Source organism: Myxocyprinus asiaticus, chromosome 37 (genome assembly GCF_019703515.2).
Source record: "Myxocyprinus asiaticus isolate MX2 ecotype Aquarium Trade chromosome 37, UBuf_Myxa_2, whole genome shotgun sequence".
Lineage (NCBI taxonomy): Eukaryota > Metazoa > Chordata > Actinopteri > Cypriniformes > Catostomidae > Myxocyprinus > Myxocyprinus asiaticus.
The window spans coordinates 2,946,667-2,972,500 of NC_059380.1; the positions used below are offsets into that span (position 1 = coordinate 2,946,667).

The window sequence follows — 25,834 nt, forward strand, 5'->3', positions numbered from 1 at the left end:
CAGTGAATTCCAGCGTGGTACTGTGATAGGATGCCACCTGTGCAACAAGTTCAGTCGTGAAATTTCCTCGCTACTAAATATTCCACAGTCAACTGTCAGTGGTATTATAACAAAGTGGAAGCGATTGGGAATGACAGCAACTCAGCCACAAAGTGGTAGGCCACGTAAAATGACAGAGCGGGGTCAGCGGATGCTGAGGCGCATAGTGCGCAGAGGTCGCCAACTTTCTGCAGAGTCAATCGCTACAGACCTCCAAAGTTCATGTGGCCTTCAGATTAGCTCAAGAACAGTGCGTAGAGAGCTTCATGGAATGGGTTTCCATGGCCGAGCAGCTGCATCCAAGCCATACATCACCAAGTGCAATGCAAAGCGTCGGATGCAGTGGTGTAAAGCACGCCGCCACTGGACTCTAGAGCAGTGGAGACGCGTTCTCTGGAGTGACGAATCACGCTTCTCCATCTGGCAATCTGATGGACGAGTCTGGGTTTGGCGGTTGCCAGGAGAACGGTACTTGTCTGACTGCATTGTGCCAAATGTGAAGTTTGGTGGAGGGGGGATTATGGTGTGGGGTTGTTTTTCAGGAGCTGGGCTTGGCCCCTTAGTTCCAGTGAAAGGAACTCTGAATGCTTCAGCATACCAAGAGATTTTGGACAATTCCATGCTCCCAACTTTGTGGGAACAGTTTGGGGATGGCCCCTTCCTGTTCCAACATGACTGCGCACCAGTGCAAAAAGCAAGGTCCATAAAGACATGGATGAGCGAGTTTGGTGTGGAAGAACTTGACTGGCCAGAGTCCTGACCTCAACCCGATAGAGCACCTTTGGGATGAATTAGAGCGAAGACTGCGAGCCAGGCCTTCTCGTCCAACATCAGTGTCTGACCTCACAAATGCGCTTCTGGAAGAATGGTCAAAAATTCCCATAAACACACTCCTAAACCTTGTGGAAAGCCTTCCCAGAAGAGCTGAAGCTGTTATAGCTGCAAAGGGTGGGCCGATGTCATATTAAACCCTATGGATTAAGAATGGGATGTCACTTAAGTTCATATGCGTCTAAAGGCAGATGAGCGAATACTTTTGGCAATATAGTGTACTTATAAATGAATTGGAATACACCAGTCCTAAGTGTCAAGGTTTTATTTGTTTTTACAAACTGAGGGGCGAGTCAAAATTATTCTCAGTGGTAATCGACAGCATGCGGTACATTAAGTTAAAAATAACCTGGATTATTTCTATAATTCTACATGTATGCTGCTTGCATTTTATGCTTATTCAATTTGCACGTAAATATAAAATGGCTATTTCAGTGTGTGTGTTTGTTTGTGTGTGGCCCACCTGTCGGTGACCTCGGCCCTCACTCGGTGAGCGGGACCAGTGGCGGTCGCATCTGTCGTGAGGATGACGATGGTAGTCCCGCTCATGACTGTACCGCTCCTTATCCACCGAGCTGTGGTGGTGATGATGATGGTGGTGGTGGTGGCGGTCTTTTGCTCGACCCCGCTCTCGCTCTCTCTCTTTAGGTGGAAGATCACCTGACTGTGTAGTGGTGCTAAGATCCGTGCCCAGACCTGATGAATTCAAAACAGAGATGTGAGATGAGGCAGCACAAGACATTGCCATCAGACCCTCAAAATGAAATTAAGTATGGGGAAAGTGCTGTTGTTGATTTATAATGTATGTGTAGTGAGGGTATGTAATGGTACGATGCTAAGTGCAGGTGTAAACAGGGCCCAAAACGTTTTGAGATTCATCCACTTCAACAACATTCAGAGGTGGTCAAAAAAAATCCCCATGAGAATTCAGCTTGAAATCCAGCACCACTCACAAATGCTCAAAAGAGATGCATTGAAATGCAAATTAAGACCAGGTGTAAATGGCGATGGGTCTCGCTTGACCACTTGTGATTAGATCACCTGAGATGGATGGATCTAAACAGGGTCTATGTGTGTATTCAGTTGTGTGACCTGTGTCTGCGTCTGTATAGCGGGTTAGGGATCTCTCTGAGGTGCGGTGACTGCGATCTCTCTCCCGCTCTCGTTCTCTCCTTCGTGGACCATGTCTGTGACCCTCCTCTGACACCACCCGCTCCAGAGAGTAATCGTCCAATCGCACGCCTCGACCCGAACGTCCGTGAACCAATGAGGACGTAGAGCGCCGCATTGGACTTGTGTCTGTGATGGTCTACAGATAAAGAAAGAAAAAGAAAAGGAAGACAAAGAGTGGGAAAAGACAGACGGTTACATTGAAATGTGATTTCAAATAAGGGCTTGATTGTATGCAGTGTTACAAGTGCATTTGTATGCATATGGTGCAATATTTGAATACGGTCAGCTTAGCACTCAGTCCATTCCACACCCACAGAGAAAACCAATGCACAAGAATATTGGTCATGCTCAACGAGGACGGAAAGAGAAATAGAGGTCAACAGGAAAAGCGGTGGAGCTCTAGAGGAAAATACAGAGAGAAAGAGATGGATATTGTGTTGACTGATAAAGGGAGAAAGTAAAAGAGTAAGACAGACAGAAAGAAAGATAAATAGAGAGACAGACAGATAGACAGACAGACAGACAGACAGAAAGACAGACAGAGAGACATATAGACAGAAAGAAAGACACATAGACAGACAGATAGACAGAAAAACAAACAGACAGAAAGATTGGAAGGAAGACAGACAGACAGACAGACAGATAGATGATAGACAGATAGATAGACAGACAAACAGGAAGGAAGATAGATAGACAGACAGACAGATAAACAGACAAACAAACAAATAAACAGACAGACAGACAGACAGACTGGAAGGAAGACAGACAGACAGACAGTCAGACAGTCAGACAGATAGATGATAGACAGATATATAGACAGACAGACAGACAGACATCCAGACTGGAAGGAAGACAAACAGACAGACAGTCAGACAGATAGATGATAGACAGATATATAGACAGACAGACAGACAGACAGATAGACACACAGACAGACAGACATATAGACAAACATCCAGACTGGAAGGAAGACAGACAGACAGACAGACAGTCAGACAGACAGATGGTAGACAGATATATAGACAGGCAGACATACAAGAAAGATAGATAGACAGACAGACAGACACACACAGACAGACAGACAGACAGACAATCCAGACTGGAAGGAAGACAGACAGACAGACAGACAGACAATCAGACAGACAGACAGATGATAGACAGATATACAGACAGTAGGGCTGCAACTAATGATTATTTTGATAATCATTTAATCTAATGGTTATTAGTACGATTATTCGACTATTCGGCGATTATTGCAACGATTAATCATTAGCTCTTAACCGATTATTCAGCTTGTGCCTCGACTTAAAAGGTTGTATTATACGTGCTTACTAACAATAAAGAGGACAAAATCATCTTTTAAAAATACTTCTAAATGATATTCACTGAATTAAAGGAAAAAAAATACTTTTAAGTTTAATTCAGTAAAGAAATTCACTGCAAAAAATCCTATTGTTATCAAGTATTTTTGTCTTGTTTTCCATTTAAAATTGTCTAAAGATCCTTAAAACAAGATCCATTTACTTGAGAAACAACATATAAGATATTTAGACTTGCTTTAAGAGAATGCATCTTAAATATACAGTAAGTGTATTTTATATATACATGTATTTTTTCATTCTTTATACTTCTGCGAGTGCAGTAAAGACAAAATATACTAATATTCAAGATCTATTCTCTAAAAGCAAGTCTAAACATCGTATATGCTGCTTCTCAGGTGAATGCATCTTTTTTTAAAGGATTTTTAGATATTTTAAAATATTTGTATTTTTAATATTATATTCAACATTCTCAGATAAAAAAAATTTCTTCTGTAGAATAGCTGCTAAAGATAATGTACATTGTTTTAAAGGAGTTTTAGATATTTATATTGGAAAACAAGCCAAAACAAAAACAAATCAAAAATGTATTTTGTTGCCGTGTATAATGGGGCGAAGACTACCCTCTCTCACCTTTCTGTTCACTTCAATCCATCTTTAACTCACAAAAAAAACAAACTCTCTCTTATTAATAAAGCTGCGGATTACCAGTTTTCTTCACGATAAGAAATGCACAGTGACACATATATTATGGTTCAATAAGTCGCGAGCCATCATGTTATAATCTAGCTGCATTAAGCGTGCGCGACACTTCACGCAACTCATAGAAGAGGCACTGACCGCACAGAGAAATGCCAGTTTTGGAGTTTGTAGTTATTTACATGATCTACTTCCTTATTATTTGAACTTTATTAAAGCTATAACGCATTAAATGTAAGTGCATTTAAGATGTAATGCCGGGGTGTTTCCTTTAAAGAGCTCCGGCTCCACTTATTCCACAACAAGAGTGCTTCTCTATTTACTTATTTTGTATTTTTGCATTATAATTCCCGCATACTTTGCGATCTACATCATCTGAAGATGTTTGGAAAGTTTAGAGTTCATCTGGATTGTGATCTGTGTAATTCTTCCTCTCCTCAGTCAGGCGAGAACTGCAGTGCTGCTCTCATGCATCATCATTAGAGTTTAATGTGATCTCATGTTACGTTAAATGACATTAAAAACGACTGCTTGACAACGAACATTTTTGTCGAGTTTTTTATTGTCGACGTTGTCGTTATTGACTAATCACATTATCACCCCTAATAGACAGATATACAAGAAGATAGATAGACAGAAATACAGAGAGATAGACAGGCACACACAGACAGACAGTCATAGACAGACAGACAGACAAGAAGGAAGATAGACAGATAGATGTATAGATAGATAGATAGATAGATAGATAGATAGACAGACAGATAGACAGATAGATAGATAGATAGATAGATAGATAGATAGATAGACAGATAGATAGATAGATAGACAGACAGATAGACAGATAGATAGATAGATAGATAGATAGATAGATAGATAGACAGATAGACAGATAGATAGATAGATAGATAGATAGATAGATAGATAGATAGATAGACAGACAGATAGACAGATAGATAGATAGATAGATAGATAGATAGATAGATCTTATAGCATGCCTTACATGCACAGCAGCATTTTCTAATACAAGCAGAACCTTAAAATACTCATTGCTCGTTGCCCTCTCTGCCATAGCTGAGCACACACAACCCAATTCAGCCAAATTCAGCCAAGCACACTGTTCCATGCACACACCCATAGGAACAGAGGTCTTCTGAGAGTCTGTAGCATGTGTGGACGCACACAGACATAACTGAGTCATTGCTTGGGAAAAAACTGTCTATCTGCATCTGAGCATGATCTGAACATTGAAATAACCTTTTGCTAACTCCTCTCTGTCACAAACTCACACACATGCCATGCCATGCGCTTTATTGGGGCATGCTGGCGACATGACTGCTATTGGCCGAAAGTATTCCTGTTAAAAAATCCATGCGTCATGAACTATGACAAGAACAGCAAAAAGCTCCCCATGTCCACAGGAGAAGAAATACAGAGACAAAATACAAGCAGACACAGACATACATACAGGGAAACTGGGCTGCATAAGTTGACAGGGAAAAAGTCAGAGAGCAGAAGATATAGAGATGAACAGAATAGAATAGAGAGAAACAGAATAGATAGATGAATAAAATAGTGATGAATAGAGTACAACAAAATAAAAATAGAGAGATAAACAGAAGAGAGATGAATAGAATAGAGTAGAACAGAATAAAGACAAATAGAATAGAGAGACATATCAAATAGAGACGAATAGAATAGATGAAAATAGAAAAACAGAACAGAACATGGACATATAGAATAGTGATGAATAGAATAGAATAGAATAAAGATACATAGAATATAGACAAAAAGAGATAAATAAAATAGAATTAAGTGATGAATAGAATAGATGGTTTAATCCATATTAAGTTCAAGTGGAGATTTATAGTAAAAAAGGACTTAAATATTGTTCTGTTTCTCACCCACACCTATCATATCGCTTCTGAAGACATGGATTTAAACACTGGAGACGTATGGATTACTTTTATGTTTCCATTATGTGATATTTTGGAGCTACAATGGTCTGATCACCATTCACTTGCATTGTATGGACCAACAGAGCTGAGATATTCTTCTAAAAATCTTCATTTGTGATATGCAGAAGAAATAAATTCATACACATCTGGTATGGCATGAAGGTGAGTAAATAAGAGATTTTTTTTATTTTTGGGTGAACCATCCCTTAAAAAAGAGACGTGGACTCCTAAATCACAATAAATGAGAAGAGAATGAGGAAGAGGAAGAGCATGGAGGAAAGGGAGGGAGAGAGAGAGAGAGAGAGAGAGAGAGAGAGAGAGAGAGAGAGAGAGAGAGAGAGAGAGGCAGAAAACCAGAGACGGTACATACACTGAGGTTACTTCCTCGCGGCCTGTGTCTCCGTCGCTGTTGAACAGCAAACAGACGTGTGCAGAACAGGACAAACGCACGAAACCACAGGGATGACACACGCAGAGCACAGCAGTGAAGGTGTGTGTGTGTTTGTGAGAAAGAAAAGAGAGAGACAACGAGAGAGTAGGATACAGAAAGACCACCAAATGACACCGGAACCACAAAAAGGAAAAGGGAAGGAAGAAAATAGGAAACAGAGAAAATGAGGAAGGAAGGAAGTAGAAGGGAAGGAGGGAGCCATGGGGGACATGGTGAGGATGACGAGGATAAAACGATAAGAAAGAAAACAAAGGGATTGGGGAGAGGCCAAAAATAAAAAAGAGAGATATAAAAAGTAAAGTGTAGAAGAGAGCAGAGAGAGAGAGAGAGAGAGAGAGATTGTGATCCCATTTGAATTAAGAGAGAGAGCAGAGAAACATACAAGCATTGACAGAAAGGGGTCGGGGGGAGGAGGAAAAGGAAAGAGAAAAGAGACAAAAATTGAGCGAGTGTAGAGGAAGATAGGAAGCACACTAACACACTTACCGCAGCAGAGCGCACACTCTGTGGGGCAGAGCAGTGTTAGACAATAGTGAGTCACACATTTACATTACAGCTTTACACAACACACTGCCAGCTACATACACAAACACACAATGAACACTCTGGATCCTCAGACCTCCTGGTTTACTGTATATTCAGCACACTTCCAACAACACAAACGCATAACACATATTGCTTCTCCCAGACTGGTACTGATTTGTTCTGATAGTCTCACATAACAGAAAAACACTGCTATCGTGAAAATCCAGTTCAACACTCGGACAAAATACTCAACCCAGACACATCTCCAACAAATAGACAACCAAGAGATCATGAGGTTATGTGAGGCTGAGAAATGGTGTGTGTGTATATGAATGTGTGTTTGTCTGCAACTGTGCATTTATTCACTGTAGCACACAGGCTTTCAGGGAAAAGAAAAAATAGTATTAAATGTGCGTAAGTGTACTTACACTGGTTGTGTGTCATGTGTTGTGGGTTTATGTTTGTGTTGCTGCATCATGTGTAACGAGCGTGCTACTGCCTCTAGAGGTTGATTTGTGGCAGGATCGGTTTTCACAACAGGTTTTCAAACTGATTTCAGTCCAGTAAAATAAAGTGACAAGCCACAAGAACCTGTGCATTACAGTGATTTTACTAGGGGTTACATTGCAAAAAAAATAAAATAAATAAATAAATAAAAAAAAAAGATTGTAAACAACAACAAAAATCATCAGCTGCACAAATAGCAGCTTTAAAAAAAAAAAAAAAAAAAAAAAAATCTTACAAACGCAAGAAAACATGAGATTTTACATCATCAGATTATTCTCTGCTTTTGCCGTCAAAACGAAAACAAGCATGCGCACGTTGGATAAGCCGTTAAGGTATTTACATGCAATGAGAAATTAAGAGTAATTTGTAGTTTGAGTAAATTGCAATATTACGTTTATGTTGTGGATATACAGTCAATTATTAATCTCATTAATCTCAGCAGGGAAATTTTCCAACATACTGGATTATTTGAACAAATTCTTTTGGGATTAAAAAAATCAAGTCATATTTTCGTCAGCGGTATGTTTTAATCAAAGCCGTTTGATTATTGTCATGATGTGTACTTATCATCTCATCTTTGTGATTGTTGGCAAAATTATAAAAAAAATATAAAAATAATAATGCAGAAAATTAAAATGCATTACATTGTAGCAGATGAGTAAAGCTTTGATATAACAAAACAAAAAGTAGGCTTGGAGGGCAATATATTATTTATTTACATTATATAAAAAATAAGCCTATCATTGGCCTACAGTCCACAGTAATCCATTCTGAAACTCAATTCGTCAATCTGTCCGAGATAGATTTATTATAAGGGCTTTTCTAAGGACGCATCAATGTACACGTGTCAGACAGATGCTTTAGGGATGTCTCACTCTGGTTTTTAAACAATGTTAAATGGGGTCTGTTCAGCTGGAGTTTCGCTTACTGCCTCCTGCTGAAAACAGGTGGCACTTCAAGCTTGAACTGCTCTGATAGTAGGAATATTCCATATTTTTTTAACACGTTATTTTTTATATAATTAATTGCATTGAATTAACATGAAAAGGTGACAGCCCTAAAAAAAAAAAAAAAAAATTGTTAACAAACATTTTAGTCAGTAATTTTGTTAACGAGATGAACACCGCCTACAACTGTAGGCTGGGTATGGTTGGCCCACGGTTTGTTCCTGACAGGCAGCAGATACCCAAACCCTGCCCCCACCCTAATCCTAACCATATGGAGCCTGTAAGGCAGAGTTGCCTGACAGGAACAATGGATGGCACCTTTCTCCCATCGTGGTACGGCAAATTACTAAGACTTGAGACAACTTGCCGCATTAATAAAGAATTTCATTGACGTGCAGTTACAGGTGTGTGTGTATGTCTGCTAATTAACTTTACAATGGTTTAGAATGTAGGTTATCCAATCGGATTTTAAAACTGATAAAAATAATTAGTATGCACAAAACTACTATTTTCACATTAACTGACTTCCTTTTGTTGGTAAAAAAAAATCACTACCTTAAATCAAGCTCTGGCAATTGCACACTTCAGACACACCAAGGTTTTCCTGAATGTGAGCCATGGTGGTATGACAATGCAGGGAACACACACACACACACACACACACACACACACACACACACACACACACACACACACACACACACACATGGCCATGCAGGTAAGTGAACATCAGGGCGTGAGCCACTTATCCATGTGCCCTTTGACTCTTGATTAAGACATGCTAGCATTTACATGTTAGCATGACAGCATAACAAACAACTGTTTTGAAGTTTGGTTCCCCAAACCAAAGCGGTCATAGGCTGTTAGCTGGATAAATGACTGTGGATGAATGTCAGGGGAAAGGACGATAACAGATAAAAATGTATGGATGGAAAGATAAAGGGATTGATGGAAGGATGATGGTGCTCACTTGGTTGTCTGCTGAGAGGCGTGGCATGGAGATGGTCCGCCCATGCCCTTCCATTGAGTGATAGGGCTCAGTGTCCGAGTAACCGTCCCCAACAGGCCCAATTTCTCTCATTTCTACCGTCTGCAAAACAGAGCAACAGCATGTGGGCTGGGCTAATGCCTGCGTCACCGGCCTACAGCTCTATCTGATCCTTGACCAATGAGGAGTAAAACCAGTAGAGGGCAATGTCATGCTCAAAAGTCATATGTGGACTTAAAGACATTAGATCAAAGAAGGAAAAATGGGATGTTCAAATGGTCAAAGACGTCAGTATAGTGCATGTTAACATTAAAAAACAGTGCAGATGGATGCAAAAATGTGCTCTGTGTGAACGGTCCCAAAGGGTGGTGCAGAGAAAAACAGCACATCAGAAGAATTAAAAGTTTTCATTTGGCTCGCCTACAAGTTCCTGTATGTCCCTACTATGTGAAACGGTATATTGTATTTTTTTTTTAAATAATTTTTCATCATTATTATAATCCCTTTTTAACTTTTTTAAAATGTTAAATTCTATAATTTAATATTCTGTCACAAAATTGCAAATATAATAATGATATAAGCTGTCATTGTTTGAAATAATGTGTACAATTTACAAGTATTTATATTGAATTGAAATTCCTATAAACAACAAACGCAAAAATGGTACTGTCTCTTTAAGAATACCGGCAGTTCGGTGAGCGTCTGAAGTGTTTCGGATGAGCATGAATTAATGAGAGAGGAGTCATGCGGTTTCTTTACCACATCCGTGCCATGCGTGATCAGAATTAATGTTTCCTTTTAATTTTTCATCATCAACTGGCTGTAAAGATCAGAAAGGATATTAATAGAAAGTGGATCTTTGATGGACCTACATTAGACTGAGAAAATGTTCTGTTTTAATTTCAAGACTTTTAAGCAGTTTTCAACAACACAATGTGATTTTTCAGGCATTCCAGAACTTAAATGTCTAAAAGCTAAATTCAAGCACTTTAAGCACTTCAAAAAAACATCCGCAAACCCTGTAGATGATGTAGAAAAAAGGGACAGATTGTAACAGTTTGGTTTGCGATATATTGTCCCATCCCTAGTATTGTGCCGCAGCAGTTCAGAGTCTAATATAAGTGTTACTTCAAATCATGCGCCACACATTTCTCTGCCTTTACTGACATTTATGAGGATGCTCTTCTGCATAAAAATGTGTGAAAAAAAAAGATTTCAAATATTAGCAATCGTTAACTTCTTAGTTAACGAAATAACTACACACATTCTAATTATTGCTATGGGCCTACAGTATTTATCGTCCAGCTCTTGCATTAAGATAAGCTAAGAGAAATTCCCGAAAGTAAATGAGGTTGTCTGTCCTGTATTATAACAATTTAGTCATCTACTACATCAGTCTGTTTTGCAGTACGGACTGATCAGTTCTATGCTCAATGTAGCCTATGAGACCCATATAAGTTTGTCAAGACAAACTTTGATGTTGGCTTGACAAAGCCTTGTCTGAAAGTTCAAACAAGTTTTAAAAGTTTAAGATTGATGGCTATACAGACGTTACAGTCAGAAAAACAGCAATCTAGCTAGATGGATAGATAGATAGTTAAACTGACTGTCAGATAGATAGATGATAGACAGACAGACAGACAGACAGACAGATAAATGGATAAATAGATGGCCCATTTGAACATTCTGTCAATGTTATGGAATTTTTCTGATTTGTGATCGCCTGCTGTGTGAAAACCATAATTCCAATCAGTTGGAAAATAAATGGCACACTATTCAAGGACAGTCTGAAAGTCTGTGCCAAGTTTGGTGGATGTAGCTTGAGAGTTCTAAGAGGAGTTAGTGTTTAGAGATTAAAAAAAAATAAAATAAAAAGAAAAACAGTTTGTAGAATAACAGTATGTTGGCTTTGTCAACAAAATAATATAGATAATCAATATCAATGATGAAACCTATATCCAGTGGACTGCAAAAATCCTGAAATACCTGGTAAAATTGTGTCTCCCAATCTAACCCTGCTAGTGGCCATGCCATCCGAGGCTGAGACTAGGTACAAACTAACCCTGTTGGATCTGATTGCCCACTACTTGTTTAAGTACTTTTCAACATAGAACTAAAAGATGCCTTTGATGAGTGGCTATAGCTGAGACATATCAGGGTCTGATGACCGTTGAGCTACAGAGAAGTTATACTTAAGGAGAGATGAGAGTCTGGAGGGGGTTTGATACGATCCAACAGACAGTGAGGAAGCAGCCACATGCAGTGAACACCCCTGCAGTCTGGCAGAGGTGGTAGGGTCTATACTATGGAGATAAAACAGTATCAAAACATCTCACAAATGCACACGACAATCCACAAATACACGCAACAGATCCACACATGCACACAACAATCAACAAATGCACGTAACAGATCCGCTTATGCACCAGGCAATCCACAAATGCATTCAACTTATCCACACACACACAGCAATCCACACATACACACATCAGATCAGCACACACACAAGGCAATCCACAAGTGCATGCAACAGATCCGCATATCGGCTCAATTCACAAATGCACCCATCAGAATACACAAATATAAGCTATACAATGATGTCTTTGCTAACCTTACAGTCCTCAAATGTGCACACAAATACTGAGACCTTTACCATTGGTAATCTGCCTCAAGAATGTCAATGAATGTGCTTTTGCATTTGTGGATTGTTTTGAAACTCTTATATAAGCAAGCTGATCTCCACTCTAAGTGGATCAGCCTTCTGTTTCTTACTTTTTTAACACCGGATCGCAAACTACTATGGTTCATTATTGCCACAAGCTGTTAGCTTAGACCAGATACATCCTATTTTCTTTTCCCTATTTATTTCCGCCAACGTTTCTTGTTCAGCTCCTCCAGCTTCCAGAGCGCCTCTGGAAGTGACCGAGTAGTTTAGTAAATTCTTTACTTTATTTTCATTTCAAAACATCCTGTAATTATCAAAAAAAAAAAAACCATCCTTTTTTAACATAGGCTATAAGCAGCACTGTCTACCTTGCACTGTTTGACACATCATTACACTGATATAATTGAGGTATTTTGATTTTCAAGTATTTAAACAATAATGTATGTTCTTATATATATATATATATATATATATATATATATACAGTATATATATATATATATATATATATATATATATATATATATATATATATATATATATATATATTATCATTGACGCATAATTTTCTCATGTGTAAATATAAACATCAGCATGTGTACACTATTAGTTTACTACATTCTGATATTGACATTATTTTTATTTTAAGTCTTTACTTTTAAGTTACTTTTCAACATACTTCAAAATTTCATCTTTTTAATAAAGATTTATTAGGAATGTCTTAAAGTTCAAACAACAACATGGTAGATCCCTTAAAGCACAGATCAGTGATTGACTTAGAAGTGACACTTGAGTTAGCAAAGTTATTCCATTTTACACATGGACTGCTTTGATTTTTTTCTTTGATTCTGCATTTGCATAGCACCCTTGCATATGATTCTCATGTTAATGAGGGAGGAGTCAAGAAAAGACAGAAAAAATTAGGATACACAATTGAATCAAGTAATTTAAATAATTATCAGCAATATTCATCAGCAGTGTTATATTTAATGCTGTCTGGGTAATTATTAATTTCATTAGAAAAAAATAGAACTTCAGGTTAGACTGTTCTTGCAACGCTGCTGTTGTATATCCTGCCTTACAGTAAATGTACCTCTAAACAATAACTTATGTTATATCTTTTTGTACTGAAGCAGTTTATTAATGTGCTTTTAGATTTATAAGGCTGGCAGTTTTCCAACTTTTTTCTTTTCTTAAATTAGTCATACGATGTGATCCGTTGGTTGTTTATTCTATTGTAATTATTAACTAGTTAATTGTTTTGACCGCTGTGCATAAAGCTGTGTATAAATCGAGTTGTGACACGATACCTTTTACTTTTCTCAGCCCTGGTCAGGTTGGATCATTTGCTATTATTGGATTAGGAGATTTCAATGATTATTTATACAGGGACAGATTTCCATTCGTATGTCCAGTACAAATCATTTGAATTCATATATTTTGATAGAAATATTGTCTAGAGTACAACTGTCTTCAGCGACTTAAAGAACGTCCATAGAAACAGCCAACGGAGGATTCCGCTTTTAAGGTCGGTAAACGTCCACTTGAGGAACACGGATTACGTTATCATTTAGCAACAAATGAATGGAAGACGGTTTTGATCAGCTTACTCGTATTTGTTATTCAAGGCCGTGGAACAAGAGTCTCAAAACAATCCACAAATGCAAAAGCACATTCGTGGACATCATTGAGGCAGAACACCAATGGTAAAGGTCTCAGTATTTATGTTGTATAGGTTATATTTGTGCATTCTGATGCTTGCATTTGTGAATTGAGCCGATGTGCGGATCGGTTGCGTGCACTTGTGGATTGCCTTGTGTGTGTGCTGATCTGTTGTATGTGTGGATTTCTGTGTGTATGTGGATATGTGGCATTAATTTGTGGATTGCCTTGTGGCTCTGTGGATCTGTTACATGCATTGGTTGATTGCCTTGTGTGTCTGTGGACCAGTTGCATGCGTTTGTGGATTGAGCAGATGAGTGGATCTGTGCTTGTATTTGTGGTTTGCTGTGTGTGTAAGGGTAAGTTTAGTGCATTTGTGGATTGCCTTGTGCGTGTGTGGATCTGTTGTGTGCATTTGTGGAATGCCTTGTGCGTGTGTGGATCTGTTGCATGCATTTGTAGATTGTCGTGTATGTCTTTGGATCTGTTGCGTACATTTGTGGATTGTCTGGGCGTATGTGGATCTGTTGCGTGCATTTGTGGAATGTCTGTGCATTTGAGAGATGCTTTGATACTGTTTTATTTCCATACTATACAAACGTACTAGGATGGACAGTGAAGTTCAAGAAAGGAACTGATTCATCAAAGAGATAACAGAGACAGAAAAGGTAGACCTTGTGACAATATGAATGAGATGTGTGCCCAAAAGCTGCAAAAAAGAGACGGTGACTAGGACAACACTGATTGGCTGATGCACACAGATCTTAAAATACCAAAGGTTGAGGGAAGGCCAGAGACAGATAGTCACATATCAACTCCTGCTTAGAGTCATAGTCAGAATGACAGGCTTTTTGGGGACGTCAAAAAACGGTAGTGGTAGAGTCAGAGCATCGCTGATACCCTTCTGATCTGGGATCTCAGGTATTACCTGTGGATTGTGCCGGCTGTCGTGGTGATCTTCCGGATAAGGTCTAACTGGGTTCCAGTTTTCCGGAACAGACTTCTGGGACATTTCCTGGGCACGCGATGTCACCCATGACTGGCTCTCACTCATACCGCCCTCTGGAGGTCTGAAGCAGAGAAATGTAAAAGTGACTGAAAGCAGTTAAGGGAGGCAACACACTAGAGAAAGCTCTGATTTAGCATTTGATAGATAGGAATGCAGAAAACTACACAAGACCATTTTGTGTTTGATTTGGAACATCCTCCTTTGGTTGCATACATAAATTGTGATACACTTATACAAAAGGGGCCATGTGTTCACAAACATGTTTCTATTTGTACAAATCACTGCACATTAATTTAATTCTGAATTTCACAGAAAGAAGTTGAAATGAATTTATGTGTGGACTGTAAAATAAATGTGCAACTTTTAGCAAATTGATGGATAAGTATGGACGCATTTATTAATAATTTTGAGACTAATTTCATCCCATACAAACACATATACAGTATACTTGTGTAAACGGCTGAAGAAACAAAAATGCAGATAGATATATATTGTAGAATTGAAATGATTTCAGCTGAGGAAATGTAAAAAAAAAAAGAAAGAGAAGAAGTGTGGCCTATAAGGAGAAGAAGAAAGACAACAATTAAAGCAAAGGCTTAGCAGAGAAGAAAGAGACATTTCGTTAACAGGTAAACATCGTGAAACCCATCAAGAACATGTCCTTGTCAATTTCAATCCAAAAAATTCACCCCAAATCAATGTAAAAAATACACTGAAACTGTGATAATCTAACCAAACAGTGAAATAAATATAAACCATTTCAATATATGTTGATTTCTAGCAATTAATAAATACAAATATATAAATAAATCAATGCAGTTGTGGTGTCATTTCCACCACACCAAACAATTTTGTTGCTAAAAAAAAAAAAAATTGTTCTCCAAAAGTTTGTGTACTTGTTAACTGAGTGGACAAAAGTGTCAGTGAAGAGCATGCTTGAGATGAAATATGAGACAAGTGATGCTTGAAGAAAACAGAGAAAAATCAAGGTAAATTTAACATGTGAGCAGAGTGTTTTTATTGGCCGTTATTTCCAATCAAGCTGTTATTTTGCCAAATTATGCAAAAAAGTGTGAATAATTTATTTAATTGTGTGTAATTAGAATATATGAAATAAAATAAAATTAGCCTGAGCTAGGAGTCAGTCATTTTATTTAAAAAATGTTAAAAATGTCATTTCCATCAGCGTGATTTCCATCACAGAATTCTATTAAACACAATACAGAATTTGAGATGTGCTGAAAATGACACTGTGGTGGGAATTTTCATGACAAAAATGACATAAATCTCCTGTCAGACACTGTTAGTAGGCAAATTAAATAAACTTGTGAGAATGCGAAAAATGTTTTAACAAGACTTTCTAAAAAATCCACAGTGCTGAAAGTGCCTGAAGTTGAAAAAACACCTATTATCCAACATTTAAATGGTAAAATATTTATACATACTGTATAGGTGCACTCCTTTTATTTATGCAAAATATAGTTACCGTAAATATGAGGCACAAATGTTTGTGAGATTCATCCCGACAAATTAAGTTAACAGCTACAGTAAATCCTGACTCGCATAAAAGCATTGAAGGAGGAACAAGTGTGCGAAAAAGGTTCTACTCACAGGCTGTTGACAGGTTCCTGCGGTAACTCAGGGAGGCCGTTCAGCCCCTGTCCTCCTTCATGGTTCGGGGATGGCTCCATGCGCTGAAACATTAATGGCGTTCGGTTCTGTGTGAGATACGAACATGGCCTGCGGCTGGGATCAGACACACTCATGGGATATGGGGTAACACACACAAGCCACTGTGGGGTACCAGACAGCAGAGGTTACCCAGAAGGCATCATGGGAAACTGAGTCCTCCAGTGCCCTCACAAACCTAAATGGAGTTCTCCATTAAGGGGCTGTGCTGTCTGGGTAGATGGCTCGAGGCATTTCCATCCAACCCACCGGGAGGTATGGGCGGTAGTAACAATTTGGGGCATGCTACAGTGAACATCTGAGGTTCGTGCTCATAGAACTGCGTAAACTATGAGCTAACTCTAGAAATGGGAAACTCAGAGACTGTGGTAGCCCAAAGGTTACACCAAGAACCTCCCCTCAACATCCATTAATGGCTAGACAAACGGAATCCACACGGAGGGAAAAAAGATACCATGTTAGTGACGTTCCATGATCGACAATAGACAAATGGAAAAAGACCAGACAAAAAGGGACAGAGATAAAAAAAATTATACAAGGAAAAAGAGTAAGAGATTGGGGGTGAATCAAATATGTCTGTGACAGGTAAAAGGAGGAAAACAGATGTAGATAGCAGGGCTTGCACGACTACTCATTTTTACTAGTCAACTGACCACCTATAAAAGTAGCTGACTGGCCGGTTACTGCAATGGGTCAATGTTTACCTTATGTAAATGACTAAGAGGTTGCATCAGCCTAATGTTTCCACCATTTTCCACATTTTAAAAACACTAACGGATAATTCCAAATGACGCGTATCTATATTGACAGATGTATGCACTGTAAACCCTAATGTAGTCATTACTGGAAAAATCAAGTTGTCTTAACTTACTTGAAACATCAAGTTTTGGGCTCATAACTCAAATATCCAAGTTCATTGAATTTATTTTTCTTAACACTATCTGAAGTATAGGCATATATGCATTTCTGTGGAGAAAGTTTATTTGATGACTGACCTAGAATCAGTTATAATCTTCATTTTTTAAGCTGTGTTATTGTGTGTTGTAAATTTGAGTCCATTCAATTAAAATTATTAAGCTAAAACAACAACACTTAAACAGCAAATCTAAGTTAAGTCTACTTGCATTTAGTTACCTTAACTAAAATAGTTTAGTTCATTCTCTATGAACACCAAGTTAAGTGAACTTAATTACATACATTTTGGAGACACCATAACTCGTTACAGAGCTTGACCAGAGGATCTGAGGCCTTGTCCACACTAATACGTTTTTGTTTGAAAACGCATCTTTTTCTCTCCGTTTTGGCCTTCCGTCCACACTGAGATGGCGTTTGTGTCCGCAAAAACTGAGCTTTTTGAAAATGCACTCCAAAGTGGATAAATTTGAAAACGGCGTTTTCGCATTGTAGTGTGGACTGTGAAAACGGAGGCTTTTGAAAACGATGATGCATTTTTAGTCATGTGACCCATTCGGTCCAAAACAAGATGGTGGACGACGTTGTATCGCAGTTGTTTTGGCTACTCTCCAGTTTGATTGCGTTGTTAAAGATTAAATGTCAGTTTGTACATACTTCAGCTTACATTTCTTCAAAGGAGACGAGATGTTGGACAGTTGCGTTTCAGACCGTACATTGCCGCAACGTTTCAAAGAGGCGGAAAGTAAATAAATGACGCATGTCGAAGCGTCTTACATTTTACTCATGCGCAGTACAGGGACGTAAGCGTTTTCAGACGTTTCAGTGTGGATGAGCAACTTTTGGAAAACGCTTGAAAATGCTAGTGTGGACGGAGAGCGTTTTGAAACGAAAACACCGTTTTCAAATGTATCCGGATTAATGTAGACGTAGCCTGAGAAGCAGGCAGGATAAGAGTGGTAAATGCAGTCATGCATCTGTGCGCCTGAACATTCAAATGTGCTTATTGGTCAAAATGCCCATCAGACATGAAATGAATGTAAACACAGTCAAGTTATTACAAACAGGTCGAAAAAAAAAACCATTTAGGTATCTGTCAAAAAATCGGATTTGAGCATTAGACCTTGCAGTGGCCGTCTATTACGCTGTTAATTTTAATCAACAACATTATTATAGGTACGGCTAGGTTTATGGTTAGTGTTAGGGTTCAGGTTAAGGGTAGGGCTAGGATTAGGGGTAAGGTTAACAGTGTAACAACAGATGTAATTAAATGCAGGTACATTAAATGTAAGTACAATGCAACAATGTGAGCATATATAAAAAAGTACATTGTATCACATGCTTAAGTAGTTCAAGACACCTAACAGAAAGTGAGTCCAACTTTTTAAATAGGATAAAGGAGTGTGTTCTATAAAATATTACTTTTTTTTCTTTTTTTGCTGTGATATCGAGAAATCGTGAAATTTTACTGGTATTGGTAAAGACTACTGAAATTTTGGAATCGTATAGTTTAACCAATAGTTTCTCGATTGGTTTTAAGGGTGCGTCGCAAGAATGTTGACTTGTAAGTGTAATTTAACTCTTTAAATGTTCGCAGCACTTTCCCTCATTCCCTCATACATGCTTTGTAAACGCAAAGCACTCCATGTTCACTTTATTTACACTTAGCGTAATTTCAAATATATATACAGTTGTGCTCAGAAGTTTGCATACCCTGGCAGAAATTGTGACATTTTGGCATTGATTTTGAAAATATGACTGATCATGCAAAAAAACTGTCTTTAATAAAAATGTATTATCACATAGTTGTTTGGCTCCTTTTTAAATCATAATGATAACAGAAATCACTCAAATGGCCCTGATCAAAAGTTTACATACCCTTGAACATTTGGCCTTGTTACAGACACACAAGGTGACACACACAGGTTTAAATGGCAACTAAAGGTTAATTTCCCACACCTGTGGCTTTTTAAATTGCAATTAGTGTCTGTGTATAAATAGTCAATGAGTTTGTTAGCTCTCACATGGATGCACTGAGCAGGCTAGATACTGAGCCATGGGGAGCAGAAAAGAACTGTCAAAAGACCTGCATAACAAGGTAATGAAACTTTATAAAGATGGAAAAGGATATAAAAAGATATCCAAAGCCTTGAAAATGCCAGTCAGTACTGTTCAATCACTTATTAAGAAGTGGAAAATTCGGGGATCTCTTGATACCAAGCCAAGGTCAGGTAGACCAAGAAAGATTTCAGCCACAACTGCCAGAAGAATTGTTCGGTATACAAATAAAAACCCACTGGTAACCTCAGGAGAAATACAGGCTGCTCTGAAAAAAGACGGTGTGGTTGTTTCAAGGAGCACAATACGACGATACTTGAACAAAAATGAGCTGCATGGTCGAGTTGCCAGAAAGAAGCCTTTACTGCGCCAATGCCACAAAAAAGCCCGGTTACAACATGCCCAACAATACCTTGACACACCTCACAGCTTCTGGCACACTGTAATTTGGAGTGACGAGACCAAAATAGAGCTTTATGGTCACAACCATAAGCGCTATGTTTGGAGAGGGGTCAACAAGGCCTATAGTGAAAAGAATACCATCCCCACTGTGAAGCATGGTGGTGGCTCACTGATGTTTTGGGGGTGTGTGAGCTCTAAAGGCACGGGGAATCTTGTGAAAATTGATGGCAAGATGAATGCAGCATGTTATCAGAAAATACTGGCAGACAATTTGCATTCTTCTGCACGAAAGCTGTGCATGGGACGCTCTTGGACTTTCCAGCATGACAACGACCCTAAGCACAAGGCCAAGTTGACCCTCCAGTGGTTACAGCAGAAAAAGGTGAAGGTTCTGGAGTGGCCATCACAGTCTCCTGACCTTAATATCGTCGAGCCACTCTGGGGAGATCTCAAATGTGTGGTTCATGCAAGACGACCAAAGACTTTGTATGACCTGGAGGCATTTTGCCAAGACGAATGGGCAGCTATACCACCTGCAAGAATTTGGGGCCTCATAGACAACTATTACAAAAGACTGCACGCTGTCATTGATGCTAAAGGGGGCAATACACAGTATTAAGAACTAAGGGTATGCAGACTTTTGAACAGGGGTCATTTCATTTTTTTCTTTGTTGCCATGTTTTGTTTTATGATTGTGCCATTCTGTTATAACCTACAGTTGAATATGAATCCCATAAGAAATAAAAGAAATGTGTTTTGCCTGCTCACTCATGTTTTCTTTAAAAATAGTACATATATTACCAATTCTCCAAGGGTATGCAAACTTTTGAGCACAACTGTATATATATTTGCAAATACACAGGGACTTTGTGGACTGAGGAGTTTCCTCCTGCTATTATCATATGGAAAAAGCACAACTGAAATCATGTGATCTATGAGTAGTCAGCACAGACTCAAAGAGGCAAAACTATCTGACTAGTCGACTAGTAGGTGCAACCCCTAGTAGATAAACAGAAAGAGAAAAGACAGCACACACAGTAATCAAAGCAAACAAGTTGACATTCAAAATACAACTGGGTTTAAGAGACAGACAGGCCTGTTGATGGGACTGTTCGGGGATGAATCTAGAGAGTGAGACAGACGGCTGATGATGAGAGGGTAGTGCAAAGATACAGGTGCAGTCACATGAAATACGCCAAGCAAAGAGACAGACTGGGGTTCGGGTAAGGCAAGACATGCACATATATTCAGATCATTCTCTAAAACAGGCAGAGTGTCTTTGCAGTAGATATGAATGTTTGAAGTATTTTCATGCCAATGGTACACAGGTACCAGGAAGGATGTTTAACAAGGAGTGTGCATGTCCACAGTGCCTGTAAAGATGGGGATATTTCCTAGGAAGGGGATTGGACTGACACTGACAAAAGGCCATGTTGTATCAATCATCATTGCATATACCCTGCAAAATGTGACTTTAAGCATGCTCTTAAAAGTAAAATGTGACATGAACCAGTTTTATTGTTTCAATGCCATCAAATATTGAGATAAGTAAGAGCTGAATTGCATGGACATCCTTTAAAACCCTCTATTCATTTATTGTTCAAGGTGGGAATGAGATTGGGTGAGGGACAGGAATTGACACATACTTAACAAGAGCTACTGTGGTATCAGCTTAAAACTGAAGAGAAAGACACATTAAGTGCTCTCATAAACCATCCTTGATCAGCATAGAAATTAGGGCTGCACGAATTTCCCTTGATATTGTAATTGTTATTAATTTCAATTAATAGCATTTTGCAATAAAAAATACACATTTTTGGATCAACTCCATGACGTATTCTATATGTCGGCTACACATCCAAAACAAGCTGAGAACTGTTCCTGAATGACTTCACATTGGCCTTTTATGAACTCTTAGCACAAAACTTATTTTCAAATTTTGAATATGTTACATGCAGAATGTGAGAAAATGACTTGTTGGTGGTTGGTAAATTTTTTGTTAATGGTCTCCCTCCTTTGTAAATTGCTAAAAATAAAAAGGAATATAATCTCCTGAGACCCAGCAAAAAAAAAAAAAAAATAATATATATATATATATATATATATATATATATATATATATATATATATATATATATATATATATATATATATATATATATATATATATATATACACACGTATATACACATACACATAAATACATATATATACACATATATATATATATATATATATATATAATATATATATAATAATAATAAATAATAATATATAATAATAATATATATATATATATATATATATATATATATATATATATATATATATATAGTATATAAATAAATATATAGATATATATATAAATATAGATAATATAGTATATAAATAAATATATAGTATATATATAGTATATAAATATATATATATATATATATATATATATATATATATATATATATAATGAATCATATTAATTAGTAATTCATATATTAGAAAACCTATTTTTTTTTTATTTTTTATTTTTTATGGGTCTCAGGAGATTATATTCCTTTTTTTTTTTTTTTTGCAATTTTTTGTCAGGACCCAGTTACTATGAAAATGAAGGATTTATTTTATAAATTTTGTATTTTTTCATGACGCAACATGAGTAGACCTGGGCTGCTATAATTGCCATTTTTCTATGGTTAGTTAACTGTGGCAGCTGTAATTATAATCTCGATAGGTTGTGCAGCCCTAATAGAAATTCATGCTGGTTTTCAGTAGGAAGGGAGAGAGAAACACTCTTCATTTGTTTGTATGAAGCGGTACCTGCTCCTCACGAAGCGCTTGCAGCTTTTTGGCCTTGCTCTGCCGGTAGTACTCCATGATCATCATGGCGGCATAGATCTTGCCCACCGTCAGGTCTGTCGCTGCTGAGAAGATGAAAAAGTTACCCTGCACAATTAGACCGGGGTGGAATGGGACCCTGAGCCAAGAGGGGAATGGGAGTTGGAGACAAGTCATGCCACAAACACAAACATCTAGTCTCTTAGACCCAGACTAAACCCAGTCATGACCACAAGAGAAACCTCAAGGAGAATAAATGATTTTGAAGTTTTTTCGTAGTCCAGAATGAGTCTTAATCTAGGTGTGAGAAACAGGACAACTGATGCACAACAAATTACAAACATACACTGGTGGCCAAACGTTTGGAATAATGTACAGATTTTGCTGTTTCAGAAGGAAATTGATACTTTAATTCACCAAAGTGGCATTCAACTGATCACAAAGTATAGTCAGGACATTACTGATGTAAAAAACAGCACCATCACTATTTGAAAAAAGTCATTTTTGATCAAATCTAGACAGCAGCCATCACTCCAACACCTTATCCTTGAGTAATCATGCTAAACTGCTAATTTGGTACTAGAAAATCACTTGCCATTATATCAAACACAGCTGAAAGATATTTGGTTCATTAAATGAAGATTAACATTGTCTTTGTGTTTGTTTTTGAGTTGCCACAGTATGCAATAGACTGGCATGTCTTAAGGTCAATATTAGATCAAAAATGGTAAAAAAGAAACAGCTTTCTCTAGAAACTCATCAGTCAATCATTGTTTTGAGGAATGAAGGCTATACAATGCTTGAAATTGAAAAAAACTGAAGATTTCATACAAAGGTGTACACTATAGTCTTCAAAGACAAAGGACAACTGGCTCTAACAAGGACAGAAAGAGATGTGGAAGACCAGATGTACAACTAAACGAGGATAAGTACATCAGAGTCTCTAGTTTGAGAAATAGACACCTCACATGTCCTCCGCTGACAGCTTCATTGAATTCTACCCGCTCAACACCAGTTTCATGTACAACAGTGAAGAGAAGACTCAGGGGTGCAGGCCTTATGGGAAGAATTGCAAAGAAAAAGCCACTTTTGAAATAGAAAAAACAAAAAGAAAAGGTTAGAGTGGGCAAAGAAACACAGACATTGGACAACAGATAATTGGAAAAGAGTGTTATGGATCTTAACCCCATTGAGCTTTTGTGGGATCAGCTGGACTGTAAGGTGCGTGAGAAGTGCCCAACAAGACAGACACATCTATGGCAAGTGCTACAGGAAGTGTGGGGTGAAATGTCACCTGAGTATCTGGACAAACTGACAGCTAGAATAACAAGGATCTGCAAAGCTGCCATTGCTGCACGTGGAGGATTTTTTGATGAGAACTCTTTGAAGTAGTTTAAGACTACTAGGAGCAAAATCTGTACATTATTCCAAACATTTGGCCACCAGTGTATATACAACAACAAACAATGGACAATACTACACTGACAAATATGAAACACCACAGAGCTGATTGTCTTTTCACAGTCAGATCCTCTTTATTTATAAAAACTTTTCTTTTGATCAAGGGCCTTGTATAGTTACACATTTCTAGCCTGTATGACGTTCCTACAGGGACTCAAGAGCCATTCCACTTTGAATAGATCATTAGGGAAAAAAATAAAAATTAGCAATTTAGGATTATAATTTAAATATTATTGCAAGGAGCTCAAATTTTTCAACAAATCTCTGCAGCGGCATCCAGAGTTTGAATGAGACACATAACATATAAATGTGAAAAATTTGGAGCTGCCATTATAGCAAAAATGAGTCAGTTCACATTACACACGGTTTCTTAAACATTACCTCATAGTAAAATGGCATTAAGATTTCCCCCTAGGATTTCAAAATAAAGTATAACTTCAAAGCATGCTGCAGTTTCGAAATTAACCCTCAGGGACTCCAGCATTGATATTAATGAAAAGAAAGAAGAAGAAGAAAAATCTCCTCCTTGAAGTACTTTTAAAAAGCCACTAGTTATACAAATTATGATTTTAATGCATATTTTACTTTGGGGTGAATTTTGGAAAAATGTTGCAAAATTGCAACAACATTTTTTTTTAACATAATTCATCAGTAAAGGTAAATTCATGAACAGTTAAGAAAATTGAATATTTTAAACTAATAAGGAATATTGATATTGATTATATATTTGCTGTTATAATCAAAATAATGAAAAATACCCAGATCTATGCAATGTTAATGTTTATTTGATATATCATGAACACAATAAAGCAAATGTTTTTTTAAAGGTTAAAACAGCAGAGAAAATAATTTGTAATACTTTTTATATATGATTTATATGATACTAACGCCTAGTGTTGCATTTATGCTACACAGAAAAATTCTTCCAAATTTATGAAAATGTATATTTTTCGGGAAATTAGTCATTTGTGACTTTAGCAAGCTGACAGTTAATATGCATGGTTTTTTTCCTGGCAAAACTGCTGTTGTTGATAGTTCAGAGTGTTACCTATTAGTCTATATGAAGTTTTCATCCATATTTAATTAATATTAATTATTATTTAATTTCTTTAAGCAAGCATTGCAGTTTTGCTAAACTGGGTCTCTGAGGGTTAAATAAACAAACATGCAAAAGATAAACTGTATTTCCAGGCTGCTTTTTTACTAACTATCTTCCATAGTTTATATACACAGATTTACATATGTTCTTATGGTAATCAGATAATATTGTGAAGTGCCTAACGTCTTTAAACGCCCTCAGATGAGGGGTGATCAGGTAATCTTCTGGACTAAGAGTGTTTTTGAGATGCTCTGTGGTTTGGAGGTGTATCCCAGCATTGCACTTGACACGTGCTGGAGTGAAAAGACTTCTATAGAGGATCCGTCTATAGCGAGGCACCCCCTGATAACAGGCATTGGAGACAGAGGACAGGAGAAAGAAAGAGGGAGAAGAAGCGAGGGAAAGTAGGGAAGACGTAATAAGGCAAAAGCCTAAAGGAGGAAAGCGAAAGAGAGGTATTTTAAATACTCCGAAGCAAACAAAAACTTAAAGAGCAATTAGTCACATAGCAGGCGAGTAGTAGGATGTTTTTTTTTTTAGTGGGTTTCAGTGTATACAATTTGCTAAGTAAAAGTGAATAGTTGAAGCATGTCTCTGTGGAATGAGTGTGTGCA

The 25,834-nt window shown here is 37.6% G+C and overlaps 1 protein-coding gene across 9 annotated transcripts in view; it reads right to left on the reverse strand.

The window, feature by feature from the left end:
• The window catches only part of LOC127427705 (voltage-dependent P/Q-type calcium channel subunit alpha-1A-like), a 106,881-nt gene that overhangs the window by 4,702 nt on the left and 76,345 nt on the right, over positions 1-25,834 (reverse strand). For 3 of the 9 annotated variants that reach the window (XM_051675457.1, XM_051675456.1, XM_051675465.1), the window contains exons 38-44: positions 22,643-22,746; positions 16,382-16,488; positions 14,690-14,831; positions 9,417-9,536; positions 6,387-6,422; positions 1,963-2,179; positions 1,334-1,566 (exon numbers count right to left, since the gene is read on the reverse strand). In XM_051675457.1, coding sequence (XP_051531417.1) covers positions 1,334-1,566; positions 1,963-2,179; positions 6,387-6,422; positions 9,417-9,536; positions 14,690-14,831; positions 16,382-16,488; positions 22,643-22,746 — 959 coding nt within the window. Of the gene's footprint in view, positions 1-1,333; positions 1,567-1,962; positions 2,180-6,386; positions 6,423-6,953; positions 6,972-9,416; positions 9,537-14,689; positions 14,832-16,381; positions 16,489-22,642; positions 22,747-25,834 lie in introns of all 9 variants that reach the window. The other 6 variants (XM_051675462.1, XM_051675458.1, XM_051675460.1 and 3 more) reach the window with 6 other exon arrangements.